The sequence below is a fragment of the Quercus suber genome, unplaced genomic scaffold (assembly GCF_002906115.3).
Source record: "Quercus suber isolate HL8 unplaced genomic scaffold, Cork oak 2.0 scaffold_49, whole genome shotgun sequence".
NCBI classification, from domain to species: domain Eukaryota; kingdom Viridiplantae; phylum Streptophyta; class Magnoliopsida; order Fagales; family Fagaceae; genus Quercus; species Quercus suber.
This window is the reverse complement of record NW_027069514.1, coordinates 1478612-1490951: the sequence shown is the minus strand read 5'-3', so window position 1 is coordinate 1490951 and position 12340 is coordinate 1478612. Positions and strand designations below refer to the sequence as shown.

The window sequence follows — 12340 nt, the reverse complement described above, 5'->3', positions numbered from 1 at the left end:
ATTTCTTTCTACCTACCCCCTCTTAAATACGCACCCTCTCACTCTGTTTCCCCTCATTTTTTGAGTTCTTGCTCTCTCTCTCTACACCCATCTCTCTACCTTCCTCTTCCAAATCACAAAACCCATTCGCTGAAACCGATCCAGCTCTCCGTCGATCCACTCGCCGCCGATGTCCTCCACCGATTCGACCTCCCTCTGGCGATCCAGCTCTCCGTCGATCCACTCGCCGCCGATGTCCTCCACCGATTCGGCCTTCCTCTGGTGATCCAGCTCTCCGTCGATCCACTCGCCGCTGATGTCCTCCACCGATTCGGCCTCCCTCTGGCGATCCAGCTCTCCGTCGATCCAGCTCTCCGTCCCTCTTTCCTTCGCCCCTCCCTCTCTTCCTCCACCACCGATCCTTCGCCTCCCACCCCCAACCTTCGCCTCCCACCCCCAACCGACGACAGCAATGGAAGATCTGGCGGATCGGGTGGTAGCACTGGTAGCAAATCCGGCTCCGTTGGGCATTTCACGTGAGTTTTCCGTTGAGTATGGTTTGAGCTGGGTTTTCCGGTGGAGTTGTATTGTTTTTGGATTGGGTTTACCGGTGAGTTTTGGTTTAATTTTCTGTTATTTTTAGTTTAATTTTCTGTTGATTTTGGTCTAATTCTCTATGCGGTGGTTGGTGGTGGCGCTGGGTTTGGTTGTTGGTGGTTATTCTGCCCCGCTGGGTAGTTGATAATATTATTTTAATGTATACACGAGCTACAGTACCCGTGTATATTTACACGAGTACTGTAGCTCGTGGAAATATATATACGGGTTTACATATTTTTACACCCACTGATGTGGGTGTTTTTTTCCTCAAAATGTGTAAATTTTGTACTGTACATCTATTTTAGAAGATTATAGCGGAGCTGGTGCGAATGCTCTAAGCCCAGTATCTTTGCAACAATGGCTAGACTATTGCTTGTAAACTCAGTTGAGTTTTTCGTGGCTATCTTCATATAATCAACAACCGCGGAATTGAGGTCTTGGAGAGAGTCCAAGCAGGTCTCTTGGTCAGTGATTGTAGTGCTTAGCCATGTCTTTATATCATTGATTTTAGCCGAGGACAACAGCTTATCATCTGATCCAACTTCCATGGAAGTTATAGGGTCATTAAGTATATCCACTGCGTCTTCGAAAAGGCCTTGTCAAACGGTTAGAGCTTCTTTCACTTTGGGGTCATTGGTGATAGCAGTGAGCTTGGAGGGTATGTTGTTGGCGAGCTTGGAGAGCTCGTTGATGGCTACGTGTAAAGAGAGCTTGAAAAGGACTTTTGGGTCGGTAGTGTTTGCGGTTTCTAAGGAAGAGATGCTAGAGAAGCACGAGTTTGGGAACTGAGTCACACTGCACACGGCTTTGAGTAAAGCTGCTGGGGTTACTTCGGTTGCTGGGACTGTGTTAGATGAGGGTGATGATTAATTGTTTCGTTTGTGGGTAATGGTTCCAGCAACTACACCAATGACAAGAGCTAATAGGACGATGGAGGGGATGATGACGATGATCAAACGCCTGCGTGTCTTTTTCTTGAATGCTTGCTCTTCAATCTCATCTACCTTGCCATAGCCCTGAAAGGACTTGATTGATGAGTCCATTTCGAATTTTCGATCGATGATATAAGCTTGTATGAGAGAATCTCTTTTAGTTTTTGTAGCTGAGGATGTGCGTATTCTTTTGGTAAAGAAAGCGTGATTGAAAAAGAAAAAAGGATTGGGAGGGTTGGGCCGGGTGGGTGTGTCTCTTTATACGAGTGAGTGAGAGGCAAAGTCAGAAATAGAATCCCTTTTCTTCGATGCTTCTTGTTCAAGAATTGGTATAGTCATTAATCAAATCAACTAGTAAACATCATCATTTTCCTCTAAATTAATCTCTCTCTCTTTTTCTGTCTTATTAACTTTGTATACCAAACATTTTCCCCCGTTACTATTTCATATAATTTTGTTGTTTATGCAATAATAAAATCTAGTTAAACACTTTCTCCAAAAAAAAAAAAAAATCTAGTTAGACAAATAATTTTATAATTTTTTTTTTCACAATTTCTAAGGTGCTAGGTTATAATTAGTATACAATATATAAAAACAATGTCAATAGTATAGTTATATAAAAGGTATATGACGGGAATGACAAGTCCGTCTCACATGGACGATCCCATTAAGACGGACGAATATACCATCAGGCATGATGGAGTAATTGTTCACACTAATGACGAGGACATCCAGGCCATTCAATGCAGTCAATCAAACTTGGGACGGTTACAAAGATCAACTCTGTAGACCATTGGAGCACATTGATACCACGTTAAACAGCACCAGACATTTCAAAAAAGAGCATTAAGACATTCATAACTACTCCAACGGCTAGAAGCCATGAAAGCATATATAAAGTTCCTACATCACCAAGAACTAGGTAGACATACATCAAGAGATTTATTTTTGCTTTATTATTTTACATTGCTCATTCTCATCTAGCATCCTATATTGACTTTGGCATCGGAGTTGTTGTGGCAGGCACCACACCGATGACCACTTTAGAAGGCCAGAGATAGCTTCCATCTGAGAATCTCAACTAACGAAGTTACACTTCATCAGTATATAAAAAATAACTACAATATTCAATGTGAAAAGCACATGCATTTCATTTTCATTTGTATGTCTGTCTTTATCAAATTATGCTACGACAATTTTTGGTCTGGCTTCACACGATATTTCCTTCTTTCTCTTTCTCTTTTTTCCGCTAACAGGTTTTGGTTTTCACATTCAAATTATTACCCACCTTAGACTAGTGAGTGTCGAGTCAATTATTGGTTTGGTTTCGATATTTTAGTGTTCATTTATTAGCTAGCACAACAATGTTTTACACTAATGTCTTTCTCAAAAAAAAAAAAAAAAGTTTTACACTAATGCTTGCTAATATATAGTTATAGAAAGACCGCGCGCGGTTTCGTGCACTATAAACTTACTTTATAGTGGATCGAGCTGTATATTACATAGCTAGGCTTTAGAGTGATAAATTAGTATTGAAAGAAAAACTATAGGCGTCAGCCACCGCTATTTGGGGCAATTTATTGATGCCAGATTTTTGGAGAGGAAATGGGGCAGACACGGCTTCTAATTTCTATAGGAAACACCAATGACACTGAACCACCATATGTCAAGTCATTTATCCACATAATTTTTGTGACCCGCTTGATTAAAAAAAAAAAAAATGCTAACGAGTACCTTTAAGGTACTGGTTAAGAATCAAGTTAAAAAATGTTTTTGACATCACTTTTATGAGAAATAAAAAAATCTGTCAAAATATTGATTGTTTTTTTTTTCTTTTTCCATAAAAACTTTTTTTAACTAAATTCTTAACCAGTACTCCAAGGGCACTTGTTAGCATAACCAAAAAAAAAAAAAATTGGAACCTGGTTTTGCCTAACACTTGCTGCCAAGGCCATTAAGGAACAAGTAAAACCTAAGCGTGGGATCCCATATGCTTGACCTTTTAAAATAATATATATATTTGTGTCCAGATCAATGTGGCCAATTTTTTTAATTAATTAGTATATCCCTATACACCGTTGCAGCTAGCATACAGCAACATATTTTATATATGGTCTTCCGCAATCACTCCAATACCTTACATTCTTGAACTACGTTACCGTGCTAGCCGTCTTGCCCGTGTACTTCTCGAAGGATTTCATTCATCCCAAAAAATAAATTAGGACCGTAAAGCCTAACTGAATATAAAATGTTCATACTTATTACTAATTTAGTGAATTACAAATTTACACAATTCAATTTCAAGTTTATATGTTTACTCAAAAAAAAAAAAATTAAGTTTATATAATTTTTTTTTTTTTTACAAGTATACATATAAAAAGTATGATATCATATATATTTAAATTGACCGATCATATTTACAAATACATTATTATATTTGAGCTTGACTCGTTTAATAATTAAGCCTAAACTTAGATTTGAGTTAGGCTTATTTACTGAACAAACGAATATAAACAAGTATTTTTCGAACCAAGCTGAAGTTGTTTATAGACAACTTAGTTCATTTATAACCTCACCAAGAGCTAAAACTTTTTTTTTCTTTTTCTTTTTTCTTTTTGGGATGAAAAGTCTAGTAACTTTATTAAGATGAAGATAAATTCAATACATCATGAGCCAAAGTTGACTCAATGAGAACTAGATTTTCTCCTACCCAAGTTATATAACTATCTATCCCCTTAACATATTAAGCTAAAATATGCGCTGGTATATTCTCTTCTCATTTAACATGCAAAATCTACACAGAACGAAAAACTTTCAAGCAATGACAAATCCCATAAATAATATTGCTGATAGAAACTTGTGGAATAGACAGTCCTCTCATAACATAAATTATCAATACAACCACAAATTGACATAATTTCAATTGGTGCCACATTATAAATAACATAATAAATACTTTTTACAGATTTTTTCTAATGTATCTTGAATGTAAAAATTGAGGTTAATAGGTCAAGAGTTTTGTAACTCAATTAAAGCTATTTACTATTTCTAACGAAGATATTCAATATTCAAATCTCCCGCACCCCAACTATTGATTTATAATAAAAAAAATAAAAAAAAAATTTTAAGTAAATAAAGTTTGTAAGAGTAAGAGCACAATTTTTTAGGTACATCCGTACAGGAACTGGAAAAAAAAATGTACATAAATTTTGTCTAATAACTTGTAGCTTTGTCTTATAACTATCTAGAGCATCAATATTTTTGTACCCAAAAAAAAAAAAAAAAAAAATCATCATTTTCGGTTAGAGATACCGATAATTTCATAACCCCTGACAAGAGAAGCGCCAATCTTGTGAGAGATATTTCTCTTAATAATTTTTTTTATTTTTTATGAGTGATTGGCTAATTGTGTCTCTACCATGCACTAGCAGCAACGATTATGGCACGAATAGCGAAAACTAATTATTTTAACGGGAAACTTCTTTTTCCTCCCTTTTTTGACATGCTCCATAGTATAATTACATAGGTTCAATCTTGTGCTCTAACGTAATTGATTTTTCTCAAGAGTGGGAAAGTCTTTAACAAAATATTTATTTGAAATTGAAAAGGATTGAATTGAAAGATCCATGCATATATTAATATGGGTGGATTTGTTTGCACTTGGATCGACAGAGAAAGGTCAATACGCGGAGCCGATAATTACGCCAATATATGATTTTAATGATTTTGCATTTTGATTCTTGAATTTTATTATCATTTATTTTAATGATTACTGGAGTTATCATTAAAAACTAAAGAGAAACCAAAAGCTCAGGACAAAGCCTTGTTTACAACCATCCCTTGGCAATCAACCAAAACAAGAGGCACCAAGTCCACAGGCGGACAAAAGAGGAAATAAAATCTAAAGATTGACACCTACCTAAAAAGGCTAAACGATCAACACATCTATTAGCTTCGCGATAGATATGCTTGATAATTAGGTGCGGAATCTGAGCAGCTAGACTTCTGCAGTCATCAAAAAGCAAGGAGACTATAGTATTAGTATATGAAGGATTTGTTAGAGCATCAACTAGAGCTTTGGCATCAAGTTCCACCATCATAGCGTTCAAATTGAGTTGAATACAAAGGAGTAGACCATCACGCAGGGCCCACGTTTCAACCAAGAAGCTGTTAGTTTTTCCGATTTTCCTAGTGAATCCCATGATCCAATTGCCCTGGTCATCTCTTATCAGCCCTCCTCCACCAGCAGTCCCTGAAGCAACATCCGCGAACCCATCAGTGTTGAGCTTGACCCAACCCATGTCTGGCTTTTCCCATTTGATTTGTCTGATAACCATAAGCTTGCTGCACCTTGGTTAAGTTACACACAACACAAACTCCATTGCTTAAATAATAATCACATTGGTAATGTTTGGGTTGACTCCTTTGTTGTTGAAGACAACTTGATTTCTTTGCTTCCATAATGACCATATGGCAAATGAAAATAGGGAGTGCCAGGGAACACCTTTGACAGTGTGAGAAGACTTTGAACTAGCATTGGAAATCAGCCAAAGTTTAAAATCTTGGAAAAAAAAAATTGGCATTGAAGTGATGAGACCCCAACTGTTGCCATATCGGTTTCACAAGGCGACAGTCACGAAGGGCATGTGAGATAGATTCAGGTTGCTCTAGGCACAAGGGGCATGCAGTGTCTAATGAAATACCTCTTCTAGCTAAGCACTCCTTGACACCAACACTGTTGTGCATGCACCTCCAAATGAACATTTGGATTTTTGGCAAGGTCTGGAGTTTCCAAATCCATGAACCCGAGAAGGAGACATCTTCCATATGATCTATGGCTAAGAGATAAGCACTCTTCATATCAAAACTTCCTTTAGCAGAAAACGTCCAAGCCAATTTATCACAACTTCTAGCAGCTACCGACAATGGGACCTCTTGAATGTCAGCTTTAATTTATAAGGGGAGTTTAAATGGTATGGCAGCCCAATTCCAACCATAAGGTGCACTGAGGTCTCTTAATGTAAGGCTGGCCGAACCTTGGGGGAGGGGGCCTTGAATGCTAGATCTTATGGGACCACTACTTAACCAACAATCTGGCCAAAAATTAAGATTACTCTCATATCCTGGAACCCATATAACCCCTTTTTTGAAAACATCTACGCCTTTCCTCAAACCTTTCCAGGTAGATGAACTTGGAAGTTTTGACTCATTCCTAAAAATTAATTGCTGCCTCGACCCATACTTGAATTTGAGAACTTTGGCCCATTGAGAATCCTTCTCAATGTGAAATCTCTAATTGAGTTTAGCTAGGAGAGCCGTGTTTCTCCCTTTTGCATATTGAAGCCCCAAACCACCTAAATCTTTGGGCTTGGTAACTATATCCCAATTGATCCAGTGCATCTTCCTTTTGTGCTCAGAGGACTCCCAAAGAAAATTCCTATTGACTCTATCTATGCCATTAAGAATTTTATTGGGCAAAGAATTACTTTGCATAACATAGCTAGGAATGGCTAAAGTCAAAGCTTGGATAAGAACCATTCTACCCACCATAGAAAGCAGATTGGCCTTCCAACCTGCAAGTTTCTTTTTAACCCTATCCAAAATGCACCCAAAATCATGTCTCTGCCTCCCTGGGTGTTTTATAGGAAAACCCAAATACTTGCCGAAATTAGTGGTAGCACTGAAACCCAAAATGCTAGTTAACACGTCTCTTTGATCTGGGTCGACATTAGGAGAAAAGAAAACATGGGACTTAGCTTCACTAACTTTCTACCCAGATTTATTACAAAAATCTTGAAGGACGGAGTCGATGGCAGCATAGTTTTCTAGAGTCGCACTGGCAAAAAGGACCAAGTCGTCTATAAAGAATAGGTGCGAAAAAGCCGAACCACTTCGGGATGCTTTAACAAGGGCCCATAACTTGGTAGCACATTTCTCCTCAATTAGATGACCCAAAAACTCCATGCAAAGGATGAAAAGATAGGGGGAGAGAGGATCACCTTGCCTTATACCTCTTGAGGGCAGGAAAGGGTCAAGACTGCCACCATTTAGGAGGAGGGAAGTGGACACAGAGGTGACGCAGCTCATGATAAGCTTAATGAGATTTTTCGGGAAGTTGAAAAGAGTGAGCATCTCCCTAATAAAGCTCCACTCAATTCTATCGTAGGCTTTTTCCAAATCAATCTTGATGGCCATGATCCCTTTATTTCCTCTAGTTCTCCTAATGGTGTGAATTAATTCTTGGAAAATGATTACATTGTCAACACCTCTTCTTGCTGGAATGAAGGCAGTTTGGTAAGGAGAGACAAGCTTGTCTAAGTGAGGTCTAATCCTGGCAACTAATATCTTGGTGATGATCTTATAGACTGAATTACATAAACTGATTGGTCTGTAGTTTCCAATAGTTTCTGGACCTTGAATCTTGGGAATGAGAACAATATGAGTGTTGTTGAGATACTCGGGAATTTTTCTATCAATGAAGACTTTTCGAACTCCTTCCTCACTGACTCCCCCACAATAACCCAAAACCTTTGGTAGAAACCATCATGTAACCCATTTGGACCCAGGGCCTTATAAGGTTTCATGGACCAAAGAGCCTCCTTAATTTCTTCTGTGGACACCATGGCATCAAGCGACTGCTTTACCTCCTCTGGCAGCTTAACATGCCACTGGTCCAAGCAGGGGTGGTTCCAAGGGACCATATCTTGTGCAGTTGTGTACAAATTATGGAATCCTGTCCTAAAATGCTCCATTACCCCCCTTTCCTTAGTGAGCCACAATTCCCTTTCATCTTTGACTGCCACAATGTGATTTCTTTTTCTCCAAGCAAGGGTCAACACATGGTAGAAGGAGGTGTTCCTATCTCTTTGAATCATCCAGTTCAGCCTAGATTTCAACATCCAGAAATCACGCTCTTGGTCCAAAATAGTCTCCAACTCACTAAGGAGCTAATTCTCGAGACAAATAAGAGAGGAGCTAGGATTGTTGGACAACGCCTTCTAGGTGCCATAAATTCTAGCCAAACTTCTCTTTTTCCTTTTATGAATGTTACCAAAATGGTTTCTATTCCACGCTGATGCATCCTCTGAGAAACAATCAATGGACTCTGCTAAATCCCTATTTCCATTCCAAGCTTTGGACACAATGGAGGGAAAGGAGATGTCGGAGAGCCAAAATTCTTGAAACCTGAATGGCCTAATGAGCTTAACTATACTGACTGGTAGAGCTTCCATAAGAACAGGGCAATGATCAGAGTGACACCTAGGAAGATGGGTTACTCTAGCATTTGGGTAAATGACGCACCAATCCGGGTTCATGAAAAATTTTTCAATCCTTTCAAGAATCAAATTGCTGAAATCTCTCTTATTGGTCCAAGTATATCTAAGACCAGAAAATCCCATATCCACCATACTGCACCTATCAAGGCAATCCTTAAACGCTAGAGATCGATTAATGTTTACGCCTCTACCTTTGAATTTGTCCTCATCAATTAACGGTTCATTAAAATCACCAGCTAAAACCCACGACAACTTATGTAACTCAGCAACTTTTGTTAGATTTTCCCACAAAATACATCTCTCCTCACTCCTAGGGCTAGCATAAATAGCAGAAAACAACCAAATAAGTCGAGAGGCTCGTACCTTAACTTCAACGTGGATTTCCTACTCTGTCTTTGCAAGCAATTCCACATCCACTAAGTCTGAATTCCAAAGAAGCCATAGACCACTAGAGAATCCTATGGTATTCGTGTGGATGGCACCATCAAATGGCAACTTGTTAGTGATTGCCTTCACTCTATCACCCCCTAATTTCGTCTCCATAACCACAAGGATGGTCGGATTATGCTCTTGGGCTAAATTACGGATATGACCCTGAAAATTAGGCTTCAGGACGCCTCTACTGTTCCAGATAATAAAATTCATGTTGGAAAGTAGGTAACAAGCAGTGAAACATATTTTAGAGGAGAAAAGCGGCTCCACTTCCCTCATCAGACACCATATGGTCCTCGGCCAGACTTCCAACATCAAACGCCAAATAACCTTTAGAAAAATTCCTAACTTCGCTGTCCAAGCTCTTCGGCATGACTCTTCTCTCCGACAGGGCCGGCTGGATAGGTAAAGCAATTGATGCAATCGCCTAAGGCCCCAAATAAAAAAAGGCCCCCACTTGTTAAATTTTTTTTTTATATATAATATATTTATCTATATATTTTAATTTAAAAAAATTTTAAGCACGTTTATTGGTCAATAAAATGCATTAAAAAGGTCCCATTGTATCCTAAAATGCAAAAGATTAAAAAGGAAAAACTAAAAATAGACAAACTTCAACTAACAAAATTAAATTGTAGGTGACAAATTTATTAACTCATTCTTGAAATATGCTAAAATCAAAATTAATATACCATCAAATGGCAACTTGTTAGTGATTGCCTTCACTCTATCACCCCCTAATTTCGTCTCCATAACCACAAGGATGGTCGGATTATGCTCTTGGGCTAAATTACGGATATGACCCTGAAAATTAGGCTTCAGGACGCCTCTACTGTTCCAGATAATAAAATTCATGTTGGAAAGTAGGTAACAAGCAGTGAAACATATTTTAGAGGAGAAAAGCGGCTCCACTTCCCTCATCAGACACCATATGGTCCTCGGCCAGACTTCCAACATCAAACGCCAAATAACCTTTAGAAAAATTCCTAACTTCGCTGTCCAAGCTCTTCGGCATGACTCTTCTCTCCGACAGGGCCGGCTGGATAGGTAAAGCAATTGATGCAATCGCCTAAGGCCCCAAATAAAAAAAGGCCCCCACTTGTTAAATTTTTTTTTTATATATAATATATTTATCTATATATTTTAATTTAAAAAAATTTTAAGCACGTTTATTGGTCAATAAAATGCATTAAAAAGGTCCCATTGTATCCTAAAATGCAAAAGATTAAAAAGGAAAAACTAAAAATAGACAAACTTCAACTAACAAAATTAAATTGTAGGTGACAAATTTATTAACTCATTCTTGAAATATGCTAAAATCAAAATTAATAGCAAAAAAATTCATTAATAATTCAACATAATTGTCTTGAAATATGCTAAATTAGAGATTATAAATTTCAAAAACAAAAGAAAAACCTCTCATCTCTTTATCTCTCTGCCTATCCATCAGTATTCTTATGGTCTTACCTTTCTTTTCTTCATCTTCATCTTGATTCTTGATCTTTTTTCATAAACTCAGTCAGTTTAGCTTGAAATTTCTCTTTGTTGAGTCCAGGCTCCAGCGTACCAGTCTACAGTCACGGGTATTCTTCTTCAGTCTCCCCCTCTTTTTCTTTGTCTTTCCGAAAATGAAGACTCATAGTCTTCTTCTTTTTTCTTTTTTTTATGAGGAACAAGACTCATAGTCTTCTAGACTTCTATTTATTTGACTTAAATTATAAATAAATATATATATATATATATATATATATATTTTGTTTCACACTTTCATTGCTGCACTTCTTTTTTTTTTTTTGTTTTTTTTTTTTAATCTGACACTTTATCTATTATTATAAATTATTATATCAATTAATAATTTGATGTGTATCATGTCAACTCATTTATATTATAGTGACACTAATTTATTAAATCATATATTAAATTAATTTTTATTTGTGCAAGTTTAAACTTTAAATTGGTCATGGCTTTAAGGTCTACTATGTCACAAGAAAAATTAAGTAAATTAGCTATATTATCAATTGAAAAAGAAATGTTAGAAGAACTTAAATACAAAAACTTAATTAGTCATTTTGCATCTCAAAATGCAAGAAAAATAAATTCTAAATAAATAAAAATTCAATATATATATATATATATATTATTTGATTAATATTTAATTATAAGAAGACCTCATTTAAAATTTTCGCCTAAGGCCCCAAAAGTTGTTGAGCCGGCCCTGCTCTCCAACAAGCTAGGTTTGCGATTTCCGATCACGCATGCTCTCGACAATTAATCCAGTCTCAGCATTGGTATTTGCTGAGAATTCAAAGGTGGCACCAGCAGTATGGTTGGGCTGAGAACGAGGTAAAGGAGGTTGGGTGGTGGAAGGATTGGTGATTTTTCTTTTAGACCCTTCCACACACAGAGGGTCGGCGCTCTTAGGTAAGGAATCAAATGCTAATTTCCTAGCCAAATGTTTTTTATTTTTCACTGAGGAAGGGTGGGATAAGGGAACACGGGGAGATGGGCTTGGGCTAATATCTTGTTTTAAACTAACCACTACAGCCTTAAAATTATCCACAGGAAGTTTGGCCATACTTGGGCTTGGAATGGGCCTATCCTTAAAAATAAACATTCCTGGAGTTTTTGAAGCCCACACTTTCTCCTTCTTAGACTCAGCCCCATACTTAGGAATGGCATGTCTACGTGGCAAACATTTGCTGGATGAAGGACCACCAACGAACATGCTCGTACCTTTCGCAAAAACTGGATTTCATTGGTTAGTGGAAATCCATGTCGAGCTGCCAGCATTCCCTGTACCATGCCCAATACAATTATCTGTCCTTTTCCCTTTCTGTCCGTGTCCTTTCCTGCGCACCAACATCCACAAACCATAATGCCCCTCCACATCCGTTGCCTCCCATGCATTGTGCATGACAACGTTGTGCACTTTCTAGAGATTAGCGCTTCCGTCACCTAAAGTTTCCTCCATCGGAGCTTCCGGTTCCTTGTCCTTATCCTTGCGAATAGTGAATGGGAAAGTTTCAATCTTATGCCCAACTCTGCCACACGAAAAACACAACTTTTGAATTCCCTCATAGTAACCACTTGCTCAAAAAGGCCAATAAGAATGCTGTTAAC

At 37.8% G+C, this 12340-nt stretch overlaps 1 protein-coding gene and 1 pseudogene across 1 annotated transcript; both read right to left on the bottom strand.

Moving 5' to 3' along the window:
- Nucleotides 1-355: 355 nt before the first annotated feature.
- On the bottom strand, nt 356-1728 carry LOC111989166 (pectinesterase 3-like; annotated as a pseudogene).
- Nucleotides 1729-8509: 6781 nt separating this feature from the next.
- Nucleotides 8510-9433, bottom strand: LOC111989165 (uncharacterized). Its single transcript, XM_024020954.1, has 2 exons — nt 9177-9433; nt 8510-9104 (listed from the first exon to the last, which is right to left on the bottom strand). The coding sequence occupies exons 1-2, from the start codon at nt 9431-9433 to the stop codon at nt 8510-8512; spliced, it is 852 nt and encodes a 283-aa protein (XP_023876722.1).
- Nucleotides 9434-12340: the final 2907 nt, after the last annotated feature.

Bases quoted from the DNA above. Each gene is read 5' to 3' on its own strand.
- LOC111989165 (XM_024020954.1), bottom strand. From the start codon at position 9,433: ATGAATTTTATTATCTGGAACAGTAGAGGCGTCCTGAAGCCTAATTTT. The intron at 9,105-9,176 runs GTAGGAAATCCA...TATTTATGCTAG, and splicing joins GAATTGCTTGCAAAGACAGA to CCCTAGGAGTGAGGAGAGAT.